At 53.9% G+C, this 27,278-nt stretch overlaps 1 protein-coding gene across 3 annotated transcripts in view; it reads left to right on the forward strand.

Moving 5' to 3' along the window:
• Positions 1-27,278, forward strand: part of FARP2 (FERM, ARH/RhoGEF and pleckstrin domain protein 2) — a 143,489-nt gene that overhangs the window by 98,047 nt on the left and 18,164 nt on the right. For all 3 annotated transcript variants that reach the window (XM_064383440.1, XM_064383439.1, XM_064383441.1), the window contains exons 14-18: positions 7,695-7,870; positions 14,017-14,106; positions 14,775-14,908; positions 15,332-15,410; positions 18,533-18,770. In XM_064383440.1, coding sequence (XP_064239510.1) covers positions 7,695-7,870; positions 14,017-14,106; positions 14,775-14,908; positions 15,332-15,410; positions 18,533-18,770 — 717 coding nt within the window. The remainder of the gene's footprint in view (positions 1-7,694; positions 7,871-14,016; positions 14,107-14,774; positions 14,909-15,331; positions 15,411-18,532; positions 18,771-27,278) is intronic.

The following is a 27,278-nucleotide window of genomic DNA, read 5'->3' on the forward strand; positions in this document are numbered from 1 at the left end:
TCAAAAGCATCTCTCTATTAGGTCTGTAAGTTGACTGATTTAGATGGTGAAAACCGCATGGCCCTTGTGTTCTTGGAATATGTCAATTCAGATTACATTTCTTTCCTAATCCTAATAACCACCACCCTTTATTTAGTTCAATAATTTGTTTTTGGGACCTTGCCTCCATTGTCCCAGCAAAAAGATTCATAAGTTGGCCGGGTACAGTGACTCACGCCTGTAATCCCAACACTTTGGGAGGCCAAGGTGGGTGGATCACGAGGTCAGGAGTTCGAGACCAGCCTGGCCAAGATGGTGAACCCCCCGTCTCTACTAAAAATTAAAAAATTAGCCTGGCGCAGTGGTGGGAGCCTATAATCCTAGCTAATCAGGAGGCTGAGGCAGGAGAATCACTTGAACCTGGGAGGCAGAGGTTGCAGTGAGCCAAGATCATGCCACTGCACTCCAGCCTGGGCGACGAAGCGAGAGTCTGTCTCAAAAAAAAAAAAAAAAAAAATTCATAAGTCAGAGTATGCTTCTCAAAGCTTTGGACAAAATGTATTAGAACAAAAACATAGAGGCCCTGGACCACCTGCAGGTTTTCTTTTTTTGTTTTGTTTTGTGTGTGTTTTTTTCCATCCTTCAGCACGTGATAGGGACTCCTTCAGGTTTTCAAGAATGCACCTGGCAGATAGCAGATCTGGATGAATGGCCCAAAGTACAACTCGGTGTTGAAGGTTAGAACACCTGTTTTTCTTAGTAAGGAAAAGGGCTCGTTTATTTAGAGCAAACCAGCAAAGAAACAAAGATGACTGGGAGCGCTTCGTGTGTTGGTGCAGCTCTCTGAGCCCCGTGAGGGCAGCAGCCAGTCAGCCGATGGCTCCACTGCATGCCGCCTGCCAAGCTGTGGCCCGAGGCTTTGTGTGTCGCCTCGTAAAGACCCCAGATGGCCCTTTGGAAAGCTGTGCCACACATCCGATCTTCACATCCTGTCCTGTAGGCAGTGACGCCGGCCAGGTAGGGAGGTGAACTGAATGCACGGTATGAGATGAACCGATACCTGGACCCCTCGCCGTTAACTGTTTTTCTATCTCCCACTTTTATTCTTTGAATCCAGATTTTGTGTAAAAGTGACTCATGACATCCTCCTCCAATAGTGAAGCCAGAAATAATGTTTGTCTTAACTCATCAGGCCCACATTTACATGGGTCCCTGGGGCATGCATTTTCCTTTCCTTCTGTAATTCATTCATTGACCAAGCCAGTTTTATTTTCCTGTACCTCCTCTCAAGTTAACCTTCAACTTGACCTTGAATTTTGCCAAGCAGGAGGTGATTGTTCCTCCACTAATAGGCAAATTTTTTGAAGAATCGTTTGTTCCAGAGTTTTAAAGAGGAGAATTTAAAAGTAACTGCCTTTTCCTCTAAATGTGATATTTCTCTTTCATCATCTAGTTAGATGAATAAAAAGTGTCGAAGGAAAAAGTGAAGCACAAAAATTTAACATTGTGATTTTTAAATGACATTTCAGAAATCATATGAATATTGGGAAAATTCTGGAAGTGAAGAGACTGCCACAAAGAAAATCACCTGCCAGACTGGGTGCAGTGGCTCACACCCGTAATCCTAGCACTTTGGGAGGCCAAGGCGGGCAGTTAACAATGTCAGGAATTCAAAACCAGCCCGGCCAACATAGGGAAACCCCATCTCTACTAAACATACAAAAAAGAATTAGCCAGGCATAGTGGTGGGGGCCTGTAATCCCAGCTACTCGGAAGGCTGAGGCAGGAGAATTGCCTGAACCCAGGAGGCGCAGGTTGCGGTGAGCCGAGATCGCGCCATTGCACTCCAGCCTGGGTAACGAGCGAAACTCCGTCTCAAAAAAAAAAAGGAAAGAAAATCACTTGCCAGAGTTGCTCATTGCTGACAGTCTGAAATAACAGTGTTAAATTGCATGTCTTTTGGCCGGGAATCGGAGCACTTTGGGAGACCAAGATGGGAGGATTACTTTAGCCCAGGAGTTCAAGACCAGCCCGAGCAACATAGCAAGACACCATCTCTACAAAAAACTAAGACATTAGCTGGGCACTAATGTGATGTGATGTGTGCCTGTGATTCCAGCTACTTGGAAGGCTGAGAGGGAGGATTGAGCCCTGGAGTTGAAGGCAAAGCTGCAGTGAGCCATGTTTGTACTACTGCACTCCAGCCTGGGCAGCAGTGCAAGACCTTGTCTCAAAAAAAAAAAAAAAGTTTGGGCACGGTGGCTCACACCTGTAATCCCAGCACTTTGGGAGGCTGCAGTGGGCCAGTCACTTGAGGCCAGGAGTTCAAGACCAACCTGGTTAACATGGCAAAAGCTGTCTCTACTAAAAATAAAAAGAAATTAGCCAGGCATGATGACACATGCCTGTAATCCCAGCTACTCAGGAGGCTGAGGCCTGAGAATCATTTCAATCCAGGAAGCAGAGGTTGTAGTGAGCTGAGATTGTGCCACTGCACTCCAGCCTGGGCAACAGAATGAGACTGTCTAAAGAAAACTAAATATATGTATTTTGAAGATGATTAAACCTTATAATTTGCAGCTTTTTTTTTTTTCTTTTTGAGACAGAGTCTCATGCCAGTTAGAATGTGGTGGCTTGATCTGATCATGGCTCACCACAGCCTTGACCTCCCGGTCTCAGGCATTCCTCCCGCCTCCACCTCCTGAGTAGCTGGTACTACAGGTGTGCACACCACCATGCCTGGCTACAATTTTTGATAATTTTATTAATTTTTTTGTTTTTGTAGAGACCGGGTTTTACCATGTTGCCAAGGCTGGTCTCAAACTCCTGGGCTCACCCACTTCAGCCTCCCAAAGTGCTGATATTACAGGCATGAGCCACCATGCCCGGCCAATTTGCAGCTTTGAGAGTATATCAGATTCTGTTCTTTTCCCAAAGTGCGGTCTTTGCGATGAAGCCCATCGGTGAACAGCCAGAGGACAGTTTTTGATCCACCCCAGCAAAACTGTAGAGCTCAGTAAAACATACCTACTGTTTGTATCTCTCAATTTCAAGTATTTTAATGTTGGCAATTGAAGTCTTGTCTACGAGTAAAGAAATCAGTCCTTCTAGAGGATGTAGTGGGATAGCTGGGCATCGTGTTTGTGTATCGTAGGTGTGTCCTCCTATGAGTTGTGTGTGAATGAATTTTGTAAGAGGGACTCTTGTGACTCAAGACTGATGCTTTCTGGCTGTTTTTTATTAGAAGACCTTGGAGTTAGAGTTTATTTTTTACAAATAACTAAGATTGATTCTTTACCATGTCAGATAAAGCTAAACATTTCTTTTTTGAGACATAGTCTCACTCTGTTCCCCAGGCTGGAGTGCAGTGGCACAATCTTGGCCCACTGCATCCTCCACCTCCCAGGTTCAAGCGATTCTCCTGCCTCAGCCTCCCAAGTAGATGGAATTACAGGTGCGTGCCACCACACCCAGCAAATTTTTGTATTTTTAGTAGAGATGGGGTTTCACTATGCTGGCCAGGCTTGTCTTGAACTCCTGACTTCACGTGACCCTCCCACCTCGGCCTCCCAAAGTGCTGGGATTACAGGCATGAGCCACCACACCCGGCCGACATCTGCCTTCTAAGCATGCATTTTGATGTGCATTATCAATGTCAAAAAGATTTTTTTAAGACAGAGGAGCACTAGGCCAGGTATTCTTTTATGATATCCACAGAATTCAAAATAGCATAGCCTGAATGGCACTAACTTTATTCTGTCATATGTCACTGTGGAAAGCACCCTTCAGAGCCATGGTCCCACACCTGTTTTCTTACCGTGGAGTATCTGTGTTGGTGACTTCAGCTAAACGTGTTCCCCAGGGACAAAGGTAACAGCCCATACAAAATCAGGCATGAGGACACAGTCCAACAACTTCGCATATAAAGTTACACATTCATCACCAGTTGCTTGTAAAAAAAGAGAAAATCTCTCCACAGATTTATTGACTTTATCATGTAGGATCTGTGTTTGTGTAATTTGAAGTAGGCAAGATTTATATGGTTTGCTATAGCTAACATTTAAATAAATGTTTAAGCCAGGCACAGTGGTGCATACCTGAAGTCCTAGCTACACAGAAGGCTGAGGCAGGAGGACCGTTTGAGGCCAGGAGCTCAAATCCAGATTGAATATCATGAGATCCCTTCCGTCTTTTAAAAAAGAAAGAAACAAAAAACAAAAAGAAACAAAAAATGAAAAAAAAAAAAGAAAAAGAAATAAGGAAAAAAGAAAAAGAGGCCAGGCACAGTGGCTAATGTCTGTAATCCCAGCACTTTGGGAGGCTGAGGCAGGTGGATTGCCTGAAGTCAGGAGTTCGAGACCAGCCTGGCCAACGTGGTGAAACCTCATCTCTACTAAAAATGCAAAAACTAGCTGGGAGTGGTGGCGGGCACCTGTAGTCCCAGCTACTCGGGAGGCTGAGGCACAAGAATCTCTTGAACCCAGGAGGTGGAGGTTGCAGTGAGCAGAGATCACGCCATTGCACTCCAGCATGGGTGACAGAGAAAGACTTTGTCTCAAAAAAAAAAAAATGGTATTTATAATAATATCAAATGATGACTTTTAACCTCCATAGAACCAAAAATAGTTTATTCCAAATGAGCAGTCTGTCCTAAAGGGGAGTGTCCTTCCTTTGTGAGGTATTTATTAGGGGTTTGTTTACTGGGAGTGGCACTTTCTAATTTACAGCCCTATTACCCCACACCGGCCATGGCCTGTTTGCAACCCCAGCAGGGTCATAGAGGCACACATTTTGATGCGTCTTGTGATTATACCATTTCCTCAAGTTTTACCTCCTGCAACTGAAACAGAAAGGAAGATTTTGCAGCAATTTTTTTGGTAAACTGTCAACTAGTAACTTGCTGTTGAACTGTACTTCCCTGAGTGAGGTGCTATGCGGACCACTGGCAGGACACAAGGGCAAAATAGTGGACGCCGACTTGAACTTCTGCTAAGCAGCGAGTGTGAAACATCCCCGCTGTTACACCGTGAACGATGCAGTTATGAAGAATCCATAGGTGTTAGTAGCTTCTAGACTTTTCTCTGAATTTTTATCACATAAAATATCTCCTTGTGAAATTCTGGCTTAATGGGGACAAGGAAGATTCTGGAACACCAATCCCAAACAGCGCACCTTTGGAAACATGCCTCTTTTCAACGTAAGAAGTAATCCCTACTTCAGGGGCTAGCACAGAGCCCCAGTTCCACTTTGAGCCCTGCAGAAGTGACAGAGACCAAATGTGGGCCGGTATGTGCGGCAAGGAGGAAGTAGGAATTTCATGCTATTTTAAGGTTGCTTTAGTGCACTTGAACTAAATGTGTAATAAAAGCAAATTCTAATAAATTGGTTGTTAATAAATTCATTGCTATAGGTATTCTATAGCAATGAATGTCTCCTTGTGTTTTAAATGTATCTTGTGAAAAATTCCAGAAGAAAGCTCTGCTATCATGAGCACTGACCGTTCATCTTAAGAATCTTAGTGAGTAGAATCCCTAGCAGCAGGCGAGGTCTTTCCAGCTCTCCTGATTTGTCAATGTGAAAATAAGGACTTCTTCCCCTCCATCTCCCATGTCCCGCTGGAGGGCTAACCTGTTGAGTTGCTTATGTCAACCCGACAAACAGGGAATCATGATGTTGGCTGCTCTCAAGAAGCTGCTGTCCACCAATCTGCCTGTACACTCACATGTTTTAGGTTAAATGAACTAAGTTTGCGTTTTATAAACTGGTCACTATAGGCAACTGCATCTGAAGATGCCAACAGAGTGTAAAAGAATCTTGCGTTGAAACCACCGTGGGTGGAGTAAGGAGGCCCCATGGCGTGGTGTTTATGCAGCCATGGGTTCAAATCGAGTTACTTCTGTTGCAACATTTGGTAAGCCGATTCAGTAATCATCGTTAGAAATAACGATAGTTTCAGTGTTCAAACACTGTACACTTGGAAACATAAATTTCCATCTTTGGTAGTTTTTGTTTGTTTTTTGAGACGAAGGCTCGCTCTTGTTGCCCGGGCTGGAGCGCAATGGCGCGACCTCGGCTCCGCCCCCCGGGGTCAAGTGATTGTCCTGCCTCAGCCTCCTGAGCAGCTGGGATTACAAGCACCTGCCACCACGCCCGCCTAATTTTTTTATTTTTAACAGAGATGCGGTTTCTCCATGATGACCAGGCTGCTCTCAAACTGCTGATGTCAGGTGATCCACCCACCTCAGCCTCCCAGAGTGCTGGGATCAGAGGCGTGAGCCACCACGCCTAGCCTTGTTTGGTAGTTTTTAAATAGCAGTCAAGTCTGCTTTAGAGGTATCTTTAAAGTTTGGCAGTTAATAGTTACTGGTTTCCCATGGGGAACATTAGAAATTGACCTTTGAGAATGTTTTTTAAATAGAAAAGGATTTTTAGTTAGAAAATGCACAGTGAAATGTACTCATCATTGGCCAGGCGCAGCGACTCACGCCTGTAATCCCAGCACTTTGGGAGGCCAAGGTGGGCGGATCATGAGGTCAAAAGATCGAGACCATCCTGGCCAACAAGGTGAAACCCCGTCTCTACTAAAAATACAAAAATTAGCCGGGTGTGGTGGTGCGCACCTGTGGTCCCAGCGACTCAGGAGGCTGAGGCGGAAGAATCGCTTCAGCCCAGGAGGCAGAGGTTGCAGTGAGCCGAGATTGTGCCACTGCCCTCCAGCCTGGCGACAGAGCAAGACTCTGCCTCAAAAACATATATATATACTCATCATTATCCTCTTTAGAATCAGGCTGCAAATTTAGCACCTATTTATTCAAAAACATTGTTTTAAGAAGGAAACAATTACTACTTATTGTGGTATTTTAGAAAACCAAAAGCCAAAATAAAATTCTCATTAATAACAAAGTGGAAAACAGTGTCATGAATTGAGCAGTTTTATATGACCCTTTTTTTTTTTTTTTTTGAGATGGAGTCTCGCGCTGTCACCCAGGCTGAGTGCCGTGGCGTGATCTCAGTTCACTGCAACCTCCGCCTCCCGGATTCGAGTGATTCTCCTGCCTCAGCCTCCCCAGTAGCTGGGATTATAGGCATGCACCACCACGCCCAGCTAATTTTTTTATTTTTAGTAGAGACGGTTCACTATGTTGGCCAGGCTGGTCTCAAACTCCTGACATTGTGATCCGCCCGCCTCGGCCTCCCAAAGTGCTGGGATTACAGGCGTGAGCCACCGCGCCCGGCCCCATTTTTCAATGAATAGTAAGTTTGGCCCTAAAATAGACATTGCTTTTTCAGATGTTAGCATGGGTTTGACATCTTAAGTCTCTACCTCCAGCGACGCACATAGAAAGTTTTCCCCTTCCTGCTGGTGCCTTTTGCTTTGCACACTTTGTGGTGCTTCATTTTATCATAGTTACATATTCTGCAGAGCAAAAAGAAGCCCCTAGAAACACAAGGATGGTATCCAGGCCCCCCTAGAGTCCTGGCAGGAAACACACTGGTTGCTCTCTGAAATTGGGTAGATGAACCGTCAGCCCTCGTTTCGTTTTATGTCATGTTTAGAATTGGGTGTGATAGAGGCTTTTACACACGCGTTTTCCAGGAAGTCCTGGCATTGTGTGACGCTGGTGGCTGAGTGGTCCGAGTGTGGTAGTGGCTCTAAGCCGGCCTCACAGCCCTTTCTCATGTCTCACTCCATCCCCTACCCCATTCATTTCCAGGCCTTTCCACGGAGAGTCCTCAGCCTTCTCCCTGCAGCCGGAAGAGCCCCCTGAGTCTGAGCCCTGCATTTCAGGTGCCTTTGTGCACAGCTGAGCAGGGCTCATCCCCACTCCTGAGCCCTGTCCTCGGTGATGCTGGCGGAGCCGGGATGGACCCCGAGGAGCCAAGACACAAGGTGCGCCCCTAGCGGAGGGTTGCAGGGGGGGCCTGCACTCACTCTTTCTTGGGGTGATGCTGGTGGGGAGCCTGGGGTGGGGCAGGGAAGGGCCCTGCACTCACAGCCACCCCACCAGCCTCCTGAGCAGAGAGGAGGTGCTGGACCACCTTCCCTAGCAAAACCTTCTTAAGACTTTTCCTCTTACCTCTGGGACTCCAGGTTCCTTCTGGCAAAAACAAATTTCCTTATTCATTTAGCAAAGAGTTCCTGGCACCCACAGGCTCCATGTGTCAAGCTGGATCCTGGGACTGGGCAGGCACTTCCAGCCTCCCCCTTCCTTCCTTCCCCCCTTCCTTCCCTCCTTCCCTCCTTCCCTCCTTCCTTCCCTCCCTCCTTCCCTCCCTCCTTCCCTTGGCCTCCTTCCTTCCTTCCTTCCTTCCTTTGTTCCCTCCTTCCTTCCCTCCTTCCCTCCTTCCTTCCCTCCTTCCTTCCCTCCCTCCTTCCCTTGGCCTCCTTCCTTCCTTCCTTCCTTCCTTCCTTCCTTCCTTTGTTCCCTCCTTCCTTCCCTCCTTCCCTCCTTTAACAATTGAGTAACTGGGGGAAAGATCTCGATGCTAAGGGAGGGTCTACTAGGGACCCCTTTGGGGGCCGGAGAGGCTCCTGGGTGGAAGACCCAATGGACAAGTGGGTGCCCTGGCCAGATGTTGGAGACAGTGGAGGAACCCCCAGTGGGGAGGAGACGGTCCTCTGCTGTTGTAGCAAGGGGAGGGGTGCATGGGCCACAGGCGGGGTTGACAGTTAATGGCAGAAAGTTGAGGCAGTGTCCCCTGTGGGTCTCTTTTTATCGAAGATGATAGGAATAAGGGCACACACTGAGGGTCTGCAGGGAGAAAGTGACTGAGCAGAGAAGCTCGCTGCTGGCAGGCACAGGGCAACCAGGGGCAGGGATGCTGTGGCCTCAGGGTGGTCTCCACTCTTCCAGCCCAGTGCAGTCTGCCTACAGCTACGGTTTTGCAGATGGACCTAGAAGAAGAGACTCAGGGTCCAGGGAGTTTGCAGACCCTATCGGACCTGGAATCCACAGAGAGGGGAGACACGGGGTCCCTGAGTAGAAGCAGCTGGATGGGACGAGGCCGTGGGGCCTCTAGGAAGGAGGGAGTCATGCTGGCACCAGGGGAGCTGTGTCATTGTGACACCTCAGTATGCCTGAATTGGCCAGAGGATATTTTGTCCAAGGCCTGCCTTCTGGATGGCAGGGCTACCCGTGGGATGCTGGGACCCTCAGCAGGTGGGCTGGCACAGACGGGGCCGGCTCCTCCTTCCCTGTGGCCCGAGGGTCCCCCTGGATCCCACCCGGAGTGGGAGGAGCCCCCCGGTCTGGAGGCAGCGCAGGGCGTTACGCCTTATGCTGCTGCGTGGGGTCTGCAGGCCAAGGCTCGTTCTGGACACTTGGTTTGGTAGCAAGACTGTTTCCAAAAAAATATGTCTTTTCATTTTATTTTGGAAACCTAATGACAATCTCTTTCATCCACTGTTCCTTTGGTACAAAAAAAAAATGGCCATGAGGAAGTTTGTTTTTAAGACTAAATTTTAGGCCGGGCGTGGTGGCTCACGCCTGTCATCCCAGCACTTTGGGATGCTAAGGCAGGCAGATCATGAGGTCAGGAGTTCAAGACCAGACTGGCCAACATGGTGAAACCCCATCTCCACTAAAAAATACAAAAATTGCTGGGCATGGTAGTTGGTGCCTGTAATCCCAGCTTCTTGGGAGGCTGAGGTAGGAGAATTGCTTGAACCAGGACCCAGGAGGTGGAGGTTGCAGTGAGCCAGGATCGTGCCACTGCACTCCAGCCTGGTCTACAGAGTGAGATTCCATCTCAAAAAACAAAAAAAGACTAAATTTTTATTTGTAACTTTTTATATTACAAAAATCAGTTGATTATTTAGATGATTCTATAGGGTGACAGCTTGTCACGACTGAGGATAATTGGGCTGGTGGCGGGTGGCCCTGGGAGAAGCCTGTTAGTCACAGTGTGGCATGGGGACAGCAGCATGGCAAGGCCCTCAGGGATGGGGTCATGCCCTTGAGGAGTTGGTGGCTGGGTCACCGCAGAGGAAGATTCAGCAGCCCTCGGGCCCAGCCCCTGCATGTGGGGACCCTCGGCCCTGACTTGGGGTCTCCTGTTGCCTTTCCTCAACACCTGGGCTCTGGAGGGAGGGCTCCGGGCTCTACTTCAATTCTGTGTGTGAGTTGACATAGTAAGGCTGGTGCCCCGCACAGGTGGGCTCCACAATAGCAGGAATGACCCTTCCTCAGCATGCAGGGCTGCTGGTTTGACCCAGAGGTAGGTCCCCACCAGAGTCCCCTCCGTGCTGACCTCATGAGCCCATGTCTCCAGCCAGGCTGCAGCAGGTTCTGGGGAGGCCCTGGCCCCAGATTCACTGACAACTCTGCTGGCAGGGCCTGGCAGACGCCACTCCTGGGGGGACCAAGGTGACACAGGGGTCTGAGAACCACATGCTGCCATTGAGGCCGCCTGTCAGGCTTTCACACTTGCACCCAGTCGCTGGGCTGTGCGGGGAGGAGCGAAGAGCTGCCCACCCTCCAGCCCCCATCGCCAGCCTGTGCCTACTCCCCAGGGTCCCCCACTTGATGTACCATTTCTCCCCATGTTAGCAGAGATTAGTGAGGACCAGCAATATTTGAAAGGTAGGGAAGCCAAAGGTGCCAGAGGAAGGGTGTGTGTGCCCCTTCCACACCCTGCGTGGGCACAGACCCTTCCTGTGGGGGCAGGTGGCGAAGCTCGCAGGAACTGTGCGCTCCTCTGGGGCTGTCCCTTGCTGCCTTCTCATCCCTGGTCCACAGCCCAGCCTGCTGGGGCTCATGCTGGACCTTGGTCTGGAGGTGGGGGCAGAGTGGCAGCTGCTGTACTTTCTGTCCCTGAGAGTCTCCTTCCGGTATTCCTCAGGCTGATGAGGGGGTGGGGCAGGGTGGGATGGCCACCCCTCCTGTTGGCCACTCCACTCCCCTGACTCCCTTGTGACCCACTGGTGGCACCTGTGACGAGAAGTCTCATTGTCACCTGCTGTGGCTCTGCCATGGAGTGAGCCTCTCTGCCTCACCCCTGGAGGAGCGGAGCTGCTCTGGACTCAGGCGTCCTGTTTCTTTCTACAGAACAACACCCAGATTCTGGACCCCATGCCAAGGTGACTGTGGCTAGGAAGCCGCCCTCCCTACCCCAGGCTCTCCCCCAGGGCCCAAGGCCAACAGCTGGTGGGGCATTAGCATGCAACAATCCTGTCCCTTGGCTGTGTGGGGAAGGCTGGGGCCTCCCAGCCAGCTCTGCCCCCGGGGAATTCACTAGGTGTATCAAGCTCAGGTGGAGAAAGGACTTCCCTTTTTAGAGACAGCGTCAGTCTCTGCTGCCCAGGCTGGAGTGCAGCGCTGCGTTCACAGCTCACTGCAGCCTGGTACTTCGTGCCCAAGTGCTCCTCCCCTATCAGCCTCCCAGAGTGCTGGAATTAGAGTCCTCAGCCACCACACCCAGCCAAGAAAAGACTTTGTAAAGAGATTTTACTGAATTTGGATTTGAAAGGTGGGCTCAGCCTTTCATTTGAAAGTTTAAAAAGTAGGCCGGTCGCGGTGGCTCACGCCTGTAATCCCAGCACTTTCGGAGGCCGAGGCGGGTGGATCACGAGGTCAAGAGATCGAGACCATCCTGGTCAACATGGCGAAACCCCGTCTCTACTAAATACAAAAAATTAGCTGGGCATGGTGGTGCGTGCCTGTAATCCCAGCTACTCAGGAGGCTGAGGCAGGAGAATTGCCTGAACCCAGGAGGCGGAGGTTGCCGTGAGCCGAGATCGCGCCATTGCACTCCAGCCTGGGTAATAAGAACGAAACTCCGTCTCAAAAAAAAAAAAAAAAAAAAAAGTTTAAAAAGTCATTTTTAATATCATGAAGCTCAAAAAGAAAAGATAGACAGAGGCTGAAGGCTGGAAAGGTGGTTGGGCTGCTCCACGGGGACCGAGCTGGTGCGTGGCAGCAGGGCCGTGGGGGCCAGGTGGGCTGCTCCATGGGGATGTGGCAGGGCTGTGGGGGCCAGGCGGGCTGCCAGCCATGGGAAAGAGCTGAGGAGAGAACAGCCATGGGCGTCGTGTGCAGGACTTGAAGGGGAGGCACCGCGCCGGGCACTGGAGGGCTCCCGGTGGCAGCATCCCTGCGGGCTAGGGGGCACTGTCCCTTCACAGCTGGCTCTCTCCATGGGCTCTGGACTCACAGGATAGACGTGCCTCTGTCGTCCTGTCATCCACGAGGAGTGGACAGCCCTGCAAGTATTTCACAGCTGTCCTGAACTTCACAGCGGGACAGGGAAGAAGACATGGCCCCACATGCCACCTCAGCTGCTGCTCACTCCGAAACCCAGCTCTTGATATTCCTCCCAAACCTGCCCCACCTCGGGTCATGGCAACTGGTCTTTCCCTGGCTCAGGCCAAAAACCGCGGCAGTCACCCCTCCTGCCTCCGTCCCTCACACCTTACATCCACGTCTGAACTCGGGTTGGCTCAACCTTCACCCCTCCGTGCCCCGCAGCGAGCACCGTCTCACCAGCTGGTACCGAGGTCCACTGGGAACCTCCCTGCCCTCCCGGTCTGCTCTCATCCTGGGGCCAAGTGTGTCACAGCACATCCAGGTAGACCCCAAAGGGTCCAGAAGGCCCATGTGGCCTGCCTTCCCCACCAGCAGCCTGTCTACTCCCTCTTACCTCCCCACCTTGCTCCAGCCCCTTGACCTCTGAGCTGTGCCACAGGCCGCCCGTCCGCTCTGAGTGAGGCTGTGGCCTGCCATGCCGCCAGCCTCCAGCCCCTCCTCTGCTCCGCGGGGGCCTTGTACATCTCTCTGTGCTGTGACGTGTGACTGTTCTCCTAGTAGGATGCGCTCACAGGGGCAGGGGCCAGTGTCCAGGCGCCTATTCGGAGCTGACATCTGCTCCATGGATGTGTGCACGGCCCACCTGTCCTGAAGCCGGCCACAGTCTGGTGGTGGAGCAGGCGAGCTGCCAGGGTAGAGCAGGATCGTGGTTTCCGGGCAGTGGGAGAGGACGGAGAAGAGGCTAAGCTGCGCCTCGATGGAGTGTGCCTTGTGGAGGGTTCAGGGTGCAGAGAGGCCCTCCAGGGACAGGACCCGGTGTCTGCCGGAGCCATGATGAGGCATGTGCTTTGCCAGGAATACTGTGTTGGGTGAGATGTAGAGGGTCCCCCGCAGCCAGCTTGCCTGCTCGGCGCCAGCACCTTGAGCAGAGACAGCGCCAGCTACGGGAGTGCTCGGGGCTGGGCTGTCTCCAGCAGGGTACAGAAAACCAGGCCCCGGGTGTGGCCCGTGGCTGCATCGGGAAGTGCACCAGAAGCCCGGTGCTCTGACACAGGCGTGCTTCGCATGCACAGTTTGGTCATTTTGATGACTTTTGTATGGGTTAGGTTTAGTAATTTATAAACACACACACACTCGTGGACCTGTGTCTGCTGACCAGCTGTTCCGCTGGCAGTGGTATTTGAAAAATGATCAATTTTATTTTTTAAATTTTTATTTAAATTTATTTATTTATTTATTTTGAGACAGAGTCTCGCTCTGTGTCCCAGGCTGGAGTGCAATGGCGTGATCTTGGCTTATTACAACCTCCACCTCCCGGGTTCAAGCGATTCTCCTGTCTCAGCCTCCCAAGAAACTGGGATTACAGGTGTCTGCCACCACGCCTGGCTAATTTTGTGTATGTTTAGTAGAGACGGGGTTTCACCATGTTGGCCAGGCTGGTCTTGAACTCCTGACCTCAGGTGATCCACCCACCTCCCAAAGTGCTGGGATTACAGGGGTGAGCCACCTTACCGGACTGAAAAATCATTTTATCACGAAACCAACAATAAACTTCAGCCCTGTTTACGTATGGTGATATTTAAACAGCAATTCTTCTCTCCAAAAGAATAACAGGATTCATTGTGACTATGTCTTCACTCAGGGATAAATCCCTTCAGAAACTGGGGATGAAAACCCCATGACAATGTTGAGTCGAGCAGAAGAAAGCAAACGTTACACACGTCAGGCTCACTGAACAGGGGAGGGTGCCACGTCCTGAGGACACACACTTACAGCTCTCTGCTTCTTTCAGCGCACGCCTGCAGACGAGGCCTACTTCATAGTCAAGGAGATTCTCGCTACGGAACGAACATACCTGAAGGATTTAGAAGTTATTACTGTGGTACGAAAGTCCTTGATTACTTTGATTTTGTTTTTAATAAATCTCTCATCTGAACACAGAGAAGTAGCTTTTTTTTTTTTTTTTTGAGATGGAGTCTTGCTCTGTCACCCAGGCTGGAGTGCAGTGGCGTGATCTCAGCCCACTGCAACCTCCACCTCCCGGGTTTAAGCAATTCTCCTGCCTCAGCCTCCCTAGTAGCTGGGATTACAGGCACCCGCCACCACGCCCAGCTAATTTTTGTATTTTTAGTAGAGATGGGGGTTTCACCGTGTTGCCAGGCTGGTCTCGAACTCCTGACCTCAAGTGATATGCCCACTTTAGTTGGCCTCCCAAAGAGCTGGGATTACAGGCATGAGCCACTGTGCCCAGCCGAGAAATATCTCTTGATAATCATGAGACTTGCATGTGGATATTTTGTTAAATATATCTGTCTTAAAACATTTATTCTAAGTCAGGTCAGAACATTGGGGTCCAAGTTTTTAATGAAGCTATAAAGTGTCCATTTGAAACTTTGATGTAGGATAGTTTCATTATATTTGAAAACTGGATGGTCAGCAAAGGACAGCTGTGGTGCTGATCTGAACCTCTCCGTAACGCTGGGTGTCCTGCGGCTGGGGTCCTCGGGGGCGCAGTTTCTCGGTCCCCGTCACACCACGCTCTTCCCACAGTGGTTCCGCAGTGCGGTGGTGAAGGAGGACGCCATGCCCGCAGCTCTGATGACGCTGCTCTTCTCCAACATCGATCCCATCTATGAGTTCCACAGAGGCTTCCTGCGCGAGGTGGAGCAGAGGCTGGCACTCTGGTAACACCCCTTCGGCCCCCAGGTCCTGGAACCCCAGGCGGGAGACTCCCACACCGACTCATCATCACCGCTCTTAGGAGCTTCCCAGCTTCAGAAACTAATTCAGAAGAGCCATTATTTCACTGGAGTATATGTTTAGGAGCCTGTGGGGAGAGGTGCAGCTGTAATAATACCCTTTATCCACCCTCTTTCAGAAAAGAGAGTGCAAGGAGCAAGTTAAAAATGGGAGGTCCCTTTTTGCCTGGATACCATCTGTTTTAGAGAATGGCCAGACACATAATAGCAGCTTCAGTCAGGTCCCGCCCTGTGGCCTCTTCACCGCTTCCTCCGGCCGGACCAGGGCAGCTGTCACCCTGCGTCAGATTACAGCGCCTCCTGCCAGCGATCACCATGTTGACAACAACTTTGTTTCTTTTGCCTCAGGGAAGGACCCTCCACAGCCCACACAAAAGGCCATCAACGAATCGGGGACGTCCTGCTCAGGAACATGCGCCAGTTGAAGGTAGGCAGCGTGGTGACTGCTGTTAATGGGAGCAAAACCGTCGTCCCGAAGCAGAGGCCCCTCAGAACAGGGTGTCCCTCAGAGAAGGGTCCCCCCATACCAGGGTGGCCCTCAGAGCAGGGTCTCCTCAGAGCAGGGTCCCCCTCAGAACAGGGTGTCCCTCAGAGAAGGGTCCCCCCATACCAGGGTGGCCCTCAGAGGAGGGACCCCTCAGAGCAGGGACCCCTCAGAGCAGGGACCCCTCAGAGCAGGGACCCCTCAGAGCAGGGACCCCTCAGAGCAGGGACCCCTCAGAGCAGGGTCTCCTCAGAGCAGAGGCCCCTCAGAACAGGGACCCCTCAGAGAAGGGTCTTCACAAAACAGAGTCCCCTAAGAGCAGGGTCCCCTCAGAGCAGGGTCTCCTCAGAACAGGGTCCCCCTCAGAGCAGAGTCTCCTCAGAGCAGGTCCCCATCCCGCCGTGGGGACGGCAGGGCTCTGGGACTTGTTTCCACCTGGGCTGCGAGGCTCATAGTTCGGGTATTGCTGTCGGGTATTCCAGCTCCGCGAAGGGCATGTGGCAGGGGTCACGGAAATGCGGTAGACTTTGGGCGGGCGGGGGCAGCTCAGGAAGTGAGATTTCCCCTCAACAGGAGCAGCGGTGCGGGTGCTCACATGCGGGCAGCGGTGCAGTCGTGCGTTGACTGCTCAGGGGTCTCACTCTTGCTTCATGTGCCTGGGAGAGTCCTCCCTCCCCTCAGGCTGCTCACGCGTTCACCACGTGGCCACCCGAGGTGTGGAGTCCCGAACGACACCCTGAAGCTGAGCCACTTGCCACGGTGACCACTCCTCAAGCGCCCCCTCCTCCGTCCCTCGCCTGTCCCACCTTCCACCCAATCCTGCGAGACTCTGGCCACTCCTCACCTAGAGTTCCCAAGGGCCGTGGGTCTTGCTGCTCTGTGTTCAGATAACCCCTCTGAGGAACTCATTCAGCCCAGGTGCCCTTTTCCTGCCTTGATGGATCCTGAGTCAGGTTGTTAATGAGAAAGTTCCACTTACCCCAAAGGCAGCTGCACTAATTTAAAACTGAAATATGCACATATCTGTTTGATCTGGATTATCATACTGTGGTCATCTTTAATGTTCATTAAAACAAAATGATATTAAAATCCTTTAAAGCTCTGGGTGTCAGAGGCCGAGACCCCAGGGTGGGATCAGGGACCACCCCTCACGGGGCATAAGGTCAGTTTTCCCCCAGAGCCCGGGTCCCTGTCCTCCATGGTGCAAGTGGGGTCCCGGGAGCCCTCGCATGGAGTGGCGAGTCCCGGGGCTGTGCCTGTCTTGGAAAGACAGGCCCTTGGCCAGCCACCCCCCAGCGACACCACAACTCCTGGAGCACCCACCGGGACCAAAGCCATGACCGGGTGCATGTGGGCTCCAGGCCTGCTGTGGGTGGGCACCGGTCCTCAGCACTGCTCACCACTGCTGGGCAGGCCGAGAACCATAGACTCCTCAGCCACCCCTGTCCCTAAGCCTAGCCCTGCTGCAGAGAGGGACTCCAGCCCATCATGGGCATCAGCAGGGCTTGGCCACTTCCACCTCCCCCAAGAAGCCCAGGGAGTGTGGATGCATAGACAACTGGGCCCAGCTTCCTGCATCCCCACCTGGCCATCACGGCCCTTCGCCCCGAGGCAGCAGGCCAGCTCTGCCCTCACTCCTCCTCCTGCTCTCCCAGGGGCTTCTGGAGCTTTTCACCTGGAGAAACATTCCCCACTCCTCTTTGGCGTCCCTGTACTCTGAACTGTGAATATTTTTAACCCCAAAAATACGGCCAGCTCTTGTGACACAGAGACTGTTTTATCAACTGTCAGCCCCACAGTGGTTTACAACTCAGGCTCCAGCGGACCAAATAAAAGCATTTTGTTTTGTTAATGAATAAATAAATAAAACCCCTTAGCTGAAAGCAGTGGCTCGTGCCTGTCATCTCAGCACTTTGGGGGGCTGAGCAGGTGGATCTCTTGAGCCCAGGAGTTTGAGACCAGCCTGAGCAACATAGCAAAACCCCATCTCTACAAAAAATATGAAAATTAGTTGGGTGTGGTGGCATGCACGTTTGGTCCCAAGTACTGAGGAGGCTGAAGCGGGAGGATCACCTGAGACCAGGGAGGCTGAGGCTGCAGTGAGCTATGATCGCACCACTGCACTCCAACCTAGGTGACAGAGTAAGACCTTGTATCCGAACAAGCAAACAAAAAAAACTTTTAAGTTAGAGAAGAGTTTAGTTTAATATGTCTGTGTAAACTCAGAATCCACACATGTGTATACTTTACGTGTGTTGTAAAATCATCAGGTGTGGGCCAGGCACGGTGGCTCACACCTGTAATCTCAGCATTTTGGGAGGCTGAGGTGGGTAGATTGCTTAAGCTCAGGAGTTCAAGACTAGCCTGAGCAACATGGTGAGACCCCATCTCTACAAAAAACATTTTAAAAACTAGCCGGGCATAGTAACACAAGCCTGTGGCCCAGCTCCTTGGATGGAGAGGTGGTGCTAAGGTGGGAGAATCGCTTGAACCCAGGAGACAGAGGCTGCAGTGAGCTAAGATCCCGCCATGGCACTCCAGCCTGGGTGACAGAGTGAGACTCAGTCTCAAAAACAAGCAAACAAACACAAAGTCAGGCATGGTTACTCCTCTATCCAGTAACTGTCAGCACAACCACTTAGCTCCACTCTTGAGAGAAGTTTCTGGAGCAAGCACTAAGACTGGGCAGGACTTGAGTGGGCTCTGTTTAATCCCTGCCCTGCACTCCCTGTGTCCCAAGAAGCCACTGCACCCTCTCATCCTCAGTTCATCTGTCCAGTGGGGAGACAGCCCTGGTCCACTCAGCGCATGTGACATGGGGCCAGTTCGTGGTGCACGTGGCAGTGACTGTGGCTGGAATGAGGTACAGGTCACATGGCATCCGAGATGGGTTGAGGTGCATTCTGTGGAGGCTGGCAAGCCCCCACTGGCACACACTGGGCCACCAGTCCCTGTTTGCCCTGTGGGGATTTCCAGCTGGCGCCTGCCACCCAGGAAAACAGGCCCATCTCCCCCTGGACTCCCACATCTCCCCACCTAAAGGCCCCACTTTTGCGCCTCCACAGGAGTTTACCAGCTACTTCCAAAGACATGACGAGGTCCTAACAGAACTGGAGAAAGCTACGAAGCACTGTAAGAAGTTGGAGGCGGTGTACAAGGAGTTCGAGCGGCAGAAGGTCTGCTACTTGCCTCTCAACACGTTCCTGCTGAAGCCCATCCAGCGGCTGCTGCACTACCGCCTGCTGCTGCGCCGCCTGTGCCAACACTACGGCCCCGGGCACCACGACTACGCCGACTGCCACGGTGAGCGTGGGGCCGCCCCGCACCTCGAGAATCGGCACGTGTGGCTGGGAGGCGGGGGTGGCTTTGCTGGACCTGCAGGCTTCCTTCACCAGGGAGCCCAGGGGTCCTAGACCTGCAGGCTTCCTTCACCGGGGAGCCCAGGGGTCCTAGACCTGCAGGCTTCCTTCACCGGGGAGCCCGGGGGTCCTAGACCTGCAGGCTTCCTTCACCGGGGAGCCCGGGGGTCCTAGACCTGCAGGCTTCCTTCACCGGGGAGCCCGGGGGTCCTAGACCTGCAGGCTTCCTTCACCGGGGAGCCCGGGGGTCCTAGACCTGCAGGCTTCCTTCACCGGGGAGCCCGGGGGTCCTAGACCTGCAGGCTTCCTTCACCGGGGAGCCCGGGGGTCCTAGACCTGCAGGCTTCCTTCACCGGGGAGCCCGGGGGTCCTAGACCTGCAGGCTTCCTTCACCGGGGAGCCCGGGGATCCTAGACCTGCAGGCTTCCTTCACCGGGGAGCCCAGGGGTCCTAGACCTGCAGGCTTCCTTCACCGGGGAGCCCAGAGATCCACCCCTTAGCCTGGACCACGGTGGTCAGCACTGGCGCTGGCAGGGGGCAGGTCCCAGGCCTCACCAGGCCTCTGCCTGTCTGCTCCTCCACCGTCTGGCAAGGCCCTGCCCAGCCCCATGTCTGAGTAGGGTAGGGAATGACTCTGATTGCCCTACAGGGGTCCCCAGAGCCCCTACAGGTGCACTGGGGAATGGGGTGCAGCCTCCCGAGGGACCTGCTCCCTGTGGATGTTTCTGTCCTGGAGGCCTTGGCTCTAAAACATACAAAAGATTGGACCAAGGTGTCCCGTTAGAGATTTCTAACATAGACAGCCTTTGTCGTTTTTCATTTTTATTAAAGGGACAAAAAAGTAAACTCTGACCTTTTTAACCTAAACATCTGATTTCTAATTGTAGTGTAAAGTTAGTCCCCTTTTCTGATGTGACTCAGTCACGAGGGGACACTGTTCTAATGGGGACCTGTTCTGATGGGGATGTGCTCTGATGGGAACTTGACGCCCATCAGGAGGTTTTTACAAGTAAGTTTTATCACTGTGATTAAAAGTAGATGAAAAAGTATTTAGCATTTCCTCTAGCCATGAATGGATACAAATAAGGATGCTTTCCGATTAGCAAGAAAGAGAATGGATGCTACAATGGTGATGATTCTCTTTTCATTCTAAAATAGAATGTTTCTTGTTTGCTAAAAAGGAGAAGGACAAAATTATAGAAACTATTTTCAAACATTTTAAGGAAAACATGAAATAACGAGAGCCTATTTAAAGTGTTTCCATCGTCGTCGCTACACCACAGTAGGTAGGTAGGCAGAGTGCTGCAGCAGCGGGTGGCCTGGGCCAGGCGACCGGGGAGGCCGCGCCGCGGAGAGGAAGGACCGCGGCCCAGGATCTGGTCGTGTCTGCCGTGTGCTTGAGGGACATAGGACTTTGGAGGGATTCCTGCACCTAACAACATGACAGGTTTCTCCTAAAAATGGATAGACTGGTGACAACGTTTGTGGAGCTGTGTGTGTGAACGTGCGTTGAGGCTGTCAGTTCAACAGAGCGTTGGGGACCATCAGCCGCCCTCGGTCGCCTCCCACCTCAGCCGTCTCTGGAGGGCAGCGGACGCCCGGTGGATGAAGCGTTCTCGGCTGACGCTGTGCAGGCTCCTTTCCCTCCCGGGCCCCATTCCCCGAATGTGGGCACAGGAGTGCTTGCCAAGAAGGGCCTCCGTGGGTGAGCAAATGCCCAGCCTCTCGGTCTTCCTGAGAACCTGAATGGAACTCTCCGGGACAAAAGGGGGTACATTTATAGGGACTGACAGACGCCAGCCTTGCGGTCTCATTTATCCTTCATTTTGATGAGAGTTTCCAAGGGTGCTGGATGTTCAGTGCATGTTGTTGATGCGTTACATCACGCATCTGCTCTGCCCGCTGCTGGGGGGGGCCTGTTCTGAGCGGACTCGGTTACGAGGGGACATGACTCTCAGGGGGTCCTGTTCTGATGAGGGTGTGCTCTGAGGGGATCTTGGACTGAGGGGACCCAGTTCTGAGGGGACCCCGTTCTGAGGGGACCCCGTTCTGAGGGGACCCTGTTCTGAGGAGGTTCTGTTCTGAGGGGGACCGTGGTTGGAGAGGGACTCTGTTCTGAAGGGGACAGTGTTCTGAGGGGGAACCTTCTCCTGACGGGGATGCTTTTTTGAGGGGGATACTGTTCTGAGGGGACTCAGTTATGAGGGAGACGCTGCTCTCAGGGGGTCCTGTTCTGATGGGGATGTGCTCTGAGGAGACTCTAGTCTGTGGGGACCCTGTTCTTAGGAGGATGCTGCTGTGTGGGGGCCCTATTCAGAGGGGGACTCTGTTCTGGGGGGTCACTACCCTGAGGGGAATGTTATCCTGGGGGGAACGCTACCCGGAGGGGATCTCATTCTAAGGGGGGATAATGTGATGGGGGAGCAGGTTCTGAGGGGGACTCTGTTCTGAGGGGACCCTGTTCTGAGGGGACCCTGTTCTGAGGGGACCCTGTTCTGGGGGGTCACTACCCTGAGGGGAATGTTATCCTGGGGGGACTGCTACCCGGAGGGGATCTCATTCTAAGGGGGGATAATGTCATGGGGGAGCAGGTTCTGAGGGGACCCTGTTCTGAGGGGGACCCTGTTCTGAGTGGACCCTGTTCTGAGGAGGTGCTGTTCTGAGGGGACACTGTTCTGAGGAGGTGCTGTTCTGAGGGGGCCGTGTTCTGAGGGGCCCTGTTCTGAGGTGGACCCTGTTCTGAGGGGGACCCTGTTCTGAGGGGGACCCTGTTCTGAGGGACCCTGTTCTGGGGGGACCCTGTTCTGAGGGGAACCCTGTTTTGAGGAGGTGCTGTTCTGAGGGGACCCTGTTCTTAGGGGGACCCTGTTCTGAGGGGACCCTGTTCTGAGGGGGACCCTGTTCTGAGGGGGACCCTGTTCTGAGGGACCCTGTTCTGAGGGGGACCCTGTTCTGAGGGGAACCCTGTTTTGAGGAGGTGCTGTTCTGAGGGGACCCTGTTCTTAGGGGGACCCTGTTCTGAGGGGACCCTGTTCTGAGGGGGACCCTGTTCTGAGGGACCCTGTTCTGGGGGGACCCTGTTCTGAGGGGAACACTGTTCTGAGGAGGTGCTGTTCTGAGGGGACCCTGTTCTTAGGGGGACCCTGTTCTGAGGAGGTGCTGTTCTGAGGGGACCCTGTTCTGAGGGGACCGTGTTCTGAGGGGGACCCTATACTGAGGGGGACCCTGTTCTGAGGAGGTGCTGTTCTGAGGGGACCCTGTTCTGAGGGGACCTTGTTCTGAGGGGGACCCTGTACTGAGGGGGACCCTGTTCTGAGGAGGTGCTGTTCTGAGGGGACCCTGTTCTGAGGGGACCTTGTTCTGAGGGGGACCCTGTTTTGAGGGGACCCTGTTCTGAGGGGACCCTGTTCTGAGGAGGTGCTGTTCTGAGGGGACCCTGTTCTGAGGGGACCCTGTACTGAGGGGGACCCTGTTCTGAGGAGGTGCTGTTCTGAGAGGACCCTGTTCTCAGGGGATCCTGTTCTGAGGGGACCCTGTTCTGAGGAGCTGTTGTTCTCAGGGGATCCTGTTCTGAGGGGACCCTGTTCTGAGGAGGTGCTGTTCTGAGGGGACCCTGTTCTGAGGGGACCTTGTTCTGAGGGGAACCCTGTTCTGAGTAGGTGCTGTTCTGAGAGGACCCTGTTCTGAGGGGGACCCTGTTCTGAGGGGATCCTGTTCTGAGGGGACCCTGTTCTGAGGAGCTGCTGTTCTCAGGGGACCCTGTTCTGAGGGGGACCCTGTTCTGAGGAGGTGCTGTTCTCAGGGGATCCTGTTCTGAGGGGACCCTGTTCGGAGGAGGTGCTGTTCTCAGGAGACCCTGTTCTGAGGGGGACCCTGTTCTGAGGAGGTGCTGTTCTCAGGGGATCCTGTTCTGAGGGGACCCTGTTCTGAGGAGGTGCTGTTCTGAGGGGACCCTGTTCTGAGGGGGACCCTGTTCTGAGGGGGACCCTGTTCTGAGGGGACCTTGTTCTGAGGGGGACCCTGTTCTGAGGGGGACCCTGTTCTGAGGGGACCCTGTTCTGAGGAGGTGCTGTTCTGAGGGGACCCTGTTCTGAGGGGGACCCTGTTCTGAGGAGGTGCTGTTCTGAGAGGACCCTGTTCTGAGGGGGACCCTGTTCTGAGGGGGACCCTGTTCTGAGGAGACCCTGTTCTGAGGAGGTGCTGTTCTGAGAGGACCCTGTTCTGAGGGGGACCCTGTTCTGAGGGGGACCCTGTTCTGAGGGGACCCGGTTCTGAGGAGGTGCTGTTCTGAGGGGACCCTGTTCTGAGGGGGACCCTGTTCTGAGGAGGTGCTGTACTGAGGGACTCTTTTCTGAGGGGGACCCTGTTCTGAGGGACCCTGTTCTGAGGGGACCCTGTTCTGAGGGAGACCCTGTTCTGAGAAGGTGCTGTTCTGAGGTGACCCTGTTCTGAGGAGGTGCTGTACTGAGGGACACTTTTCTGAGGGGGACCCTGTTCTGAGGGACCCTGTTCTGAGGGGGACCCTGTTCTGAGAGGACCCTGTTCTGAGGGGGACCCTGTTCTGAGGGGGACCCTGTTCTGAGGGGACCCTGTTCTGAGGGGGACCCTGTTCTGAGGGGACCCTGTTCTGAGGAGGTGCTGTTCTGAGGGGACCCTGTTCTGAGGGGACCCTGTTCTGAGGGGGACCCTGTTCTGAGGGACCCTGTTCTGAGGGACCCTGTTCTGAGGAGGTGCTGTTCTGAGTGGACCCTGTTCTGAGGGGGACCCTGTTCTGAGGGGGACCCTGTTCTGAGGGACCCTGTTCTGAGGGGACCCTGTTCTGAGGGAGACCCTGTTCTGAGGGGGACCCTGTTCTGAGGGGACCCTGTTCTGAGGGGGACCCTGTTCTGAGGGGACCCTGTTCTGAGGGGGACCCTGTTCTGAGGGGACCCTGTTCTGAGGGGGACCCTGTTCTGAGGGACCCTGTTCTGAGGGGGACCCTGTTCTGAGGGGGACCCTGTTCTGAGGGACCCTGTTCTGAGGGGGACCCTGTTCTGAGGGGACCCTGTTCTGAGGGGGACCCTGTTCTGGGGGATCACTACCCTGAGGGGAATGTTATCCTGGGGGGAACGCTACCCGGAGGGGATCTCATTCTAAGGGGGGATAATGTCATGAGGGAGCAGGTTCTGAGGGGGACTCTGTTCTGAGGGGACCCTGTTCTGAGGGGCACCCTGTTCTGAGTGGACCCTGTTCTGAGGGGGACCCTGTTCTGAGTGGACCCTGTTCTGAGGAGGTGCTGTTCTGAGGGGACCCTGTTCTGAGGGGGACCCTGTTCTGAGTGGACCCTGTTCTGAGGGGGACCCTGTTCTGAGTGGACCCTGTTCTGAGGGGGACCCTGTTCTGAGGAGGAGCTGTTCTGAGGGGACCCTGTTCTGAGGGGACCTTGTTCTGAGGGGACCCTGTTCTGAGGAGGTGCTGTTCTGAGGGGACCCTGTTCTGTGGGGACCCTGTTCTGAGGGGGACCCTGTTCTGAGGAGGTGCTGTTCTGAGGGGACTTGTTCTGAGAGGACCCTGTTCTGAGGGACCCTGTTCTGAGGGGGACCCTGTTCTGAGGAGGAGCTGTTCTGAGGGGACCCTGTTCTGAGGGGGACCCTGTTCTGAGTGGACCCTGTTCTGAGGGGGACCCTGTTCTGAGTGGACCCTGTTCTGAGGAGGTGCTGTTCTGAGGGGACCCTGTTCTTAGGGGGACCCTGTTCTGAGGGGACCCTGTTCTGAGGGGACCCTGTTCTGAGGGGGACCCTGTTCTGGGGGGTCACTACCCTGAGGGGAATGTTATCCTGGGGGGAATGCTACCCGGAGGGGATCTCATTCTAAGGGGGGATAATGTCATGGGGGAGCAGGTTCTGAGGGGACCCTGTTCTGAGGGGGACCCTGTTCTGAGAGGACCCTGTTCTGAGGGACCCTGTCCTGAGGGGGACCCTGTTCTGAGGAGGAGCTGTTCTGAGGGGACCCTGTTCTGAGGGGGACCCTGTTCTGAGTGGACCCTGTTCTGAGGGGGACCCTGTTCTGAGTGGACCCTGTTCTGAGGAGGTGCTGTTCTGAGGGGACCCTGTTCTTAGGGGGACCCTGTTCTGAGGGGACCCTGTTCTGAGGGGGACCCTGTTCTGAGGAGGAGCTGTTCTGTGGGGACCCTGTTCTGAGTGGACCCTGTTCTGAGTGGACCCTGTTCTGAGGAGGTGCTGTTCTGAGGGGACCCTGTTCTTAGGGGGACCCTGTTCTGAGGGGACCCTGTTCTGAGGGGGACCCTGTTCTGAGGAGGTGCTGTTCTGTGGGGACCCTGTTCTGAGGGGGACCCTGTTCTGAGGAGGTGCTGTTCTGAGGGGACCCTGTTCTGAGGGGACCTTGTTCTGAGGGGACCCTGTTCTGAGGAGGTGCTGTTCTGAGGGGACCCTGTTCTGAGAGGACCCTGTTCTGTGGGGACCCTGTTCTGAGGGGGACCCTGTTCTGAGGAGGTGCTGTTCTGAGGGGACTTGTTCTGAGAGGACCCTGTTCTGAGGGACCCTGTTCTGAGGGGGACCCTGTTCTGAGGAGGAGCTGTTCTGAGGGGACCCTGTTCTGAGGGGGACCCTGTTCTGAGTGGACCCTGTTCTGAGGGGGACCCTGTTCTGAGTGGACCCTGTTCTGAGGAGGTGCTGTTCTGAGGGGACCCTGTTCTTAGGGGGACCCTGTTCTGAGGGGACCCTGTTCTGAGGGGGACCCTGTTCTGAGGAGGAGCTGTTCTGAGGGGACCCTGTTCTGAGGAGGTGCTGTTCTGAGGGGACCCTGTTCTGAGGGGGACCCTGTTCTGGGAGGTCACTACCCTGAGGGGAATGTTATCCTGGGGGGAACGCTACCCGGAGGGGATCTCATTCTAAAGGGGGATAATGTCATGGGAGAGCAGGTTCTGAGGGGAACTCTGTTCTGAGGGGACCCTGTTCTGAGGGGGACCCTGTTCTGAGTGGACCCTGTTCTGAGGAGGTGCTGTTCTGAGGGGACCCTGTTCTGAGGGGGACCCTGTTCTTAGGAGGACCCTGTTCTGTGGGGACCCTGTTCTGAGGGGGACCCTGTTCTGAGGGACCCTGTTCTGGGGGGACCCTGTTTTGAGGGGGACCCTGTTCTGAAGAGGTGCTGTTCTGAGGGGACCCTGTTCTGAGTGGGACCCTGTTCTGAGGGGGACCCTGTTCTGAGGGGACCGTGTTCTGAGGGGGACCCTGTTCTTAGGGGACCCTGTTCTGAGGGGGACCCTGTTCTGAGGAGGTGCTGTTCTGAGGGGACCCTGTTCTGAGGAGGTGCTGTTCTGAGGGGACCCTGTTCTGAGGAGGTGCTGTTCTGAGGGGACCCTGTTCTGCGGGGACCCTGTTCTGGGGGGTCACTACCCTGAGGGGAATGTTATCCTGGGGGGAACGCTACCCGGAGGGGATCTCATTCTAAGGGGTGATAATGTCATGGGGGAGCAGGTTCTGAGGGGGACTCTGTTCTGAGGGGGACCCTGTTCTGAGGAGGAGCTGTTCTGAGGGGACCCTGTTCTGAGGGGACCCTGTTCTGAGGGTGACCCTGTTCTTAGGGGGACCCTGTTCTGAGGGGACCCTGTTCTGAGGGGGACACTGTTCTGAGGGACCCTGTTCTGAGGGGGACCCTGTTCTGAGGAGGTGCTGTTCTGAGGGGACCCTGTTCTGAGGGGGACCCTGTTCTGAGGGGGACCCTGTTCTGAGGGGACCCTGTTCTGAGGAGGTGCTGTTCTGAGGGGACCCTGTTCTGAGGAAGTGCTGTACTGAGGGACCCTTTTCTGAGGGGGACCCTGTTCTGAGGGACCCTGTTCTGAGGGGACCCTGTTCTGAGGGGACCCTGTTCTGGGGGGTCACTACCCTGAGGTGAATGTTATCCTGGGGGGACTGCTACCCGGAGGGGATCTCATTCTAAGGGGGGATAATGTCATGGGGGAGCAGGTTCTGAGGAGGTGCCGTTCTGAGGGGACCCTGTTCTGAGGGGGACCCTGTTTTGAGGGGGATTCTGTTCTGAAGGGATCCTGTTCTGAGAAGGACCCTGTTCTGAGGGGGATGGTGTTCTCAGGGGACGCTTCTGTTAGACATCCTGTTCTGTGAGGAACCTTTTCTGTTGGAACTCTGTTCTGAGTGGACCCTGTTCTGAGGGGGACCCTGTTCTGAGGGGCCCTGTTCTGAGGGGGACCGTGTTCTGAGGGACCCTGTTCTGAGGGGACCCTGTTCTGAGGGGGACCCTTTTCTGAGGGGACCCTGTTCTGAGGGGGATTCTGCTCTGAGGGGGATGCTGTTCTCAGGGGACGCTTCTGTTAGACATCCTGTTCTGCGAGGACCCTTTCCTGTGGGAACCCTGTTCTGTGGGGATTCTGTTCTGTGGGGACCCTCTTCTGAGGGGGACCCTGTTCTGAGTGGACCCTGTTCTGAGGGGGATGCTG

The sequence above is a fragment of the Aotus nancymaae genome, unplaced genomic scaffold, assembly GCF_030222135.1.
Source record: "Aotus nancymaae isolate 86718 unplaced genomic scaffold, 86718_ANA_hifiasm-v0.15.2.pri h1tg000031l, whole genome shotgun sequence".
Lineage (NCBI taxonomy): Eukaryota > Metazoa > Chordata > Mammalia > Primates > Aotidae > Aotus > Aotus nancymaae.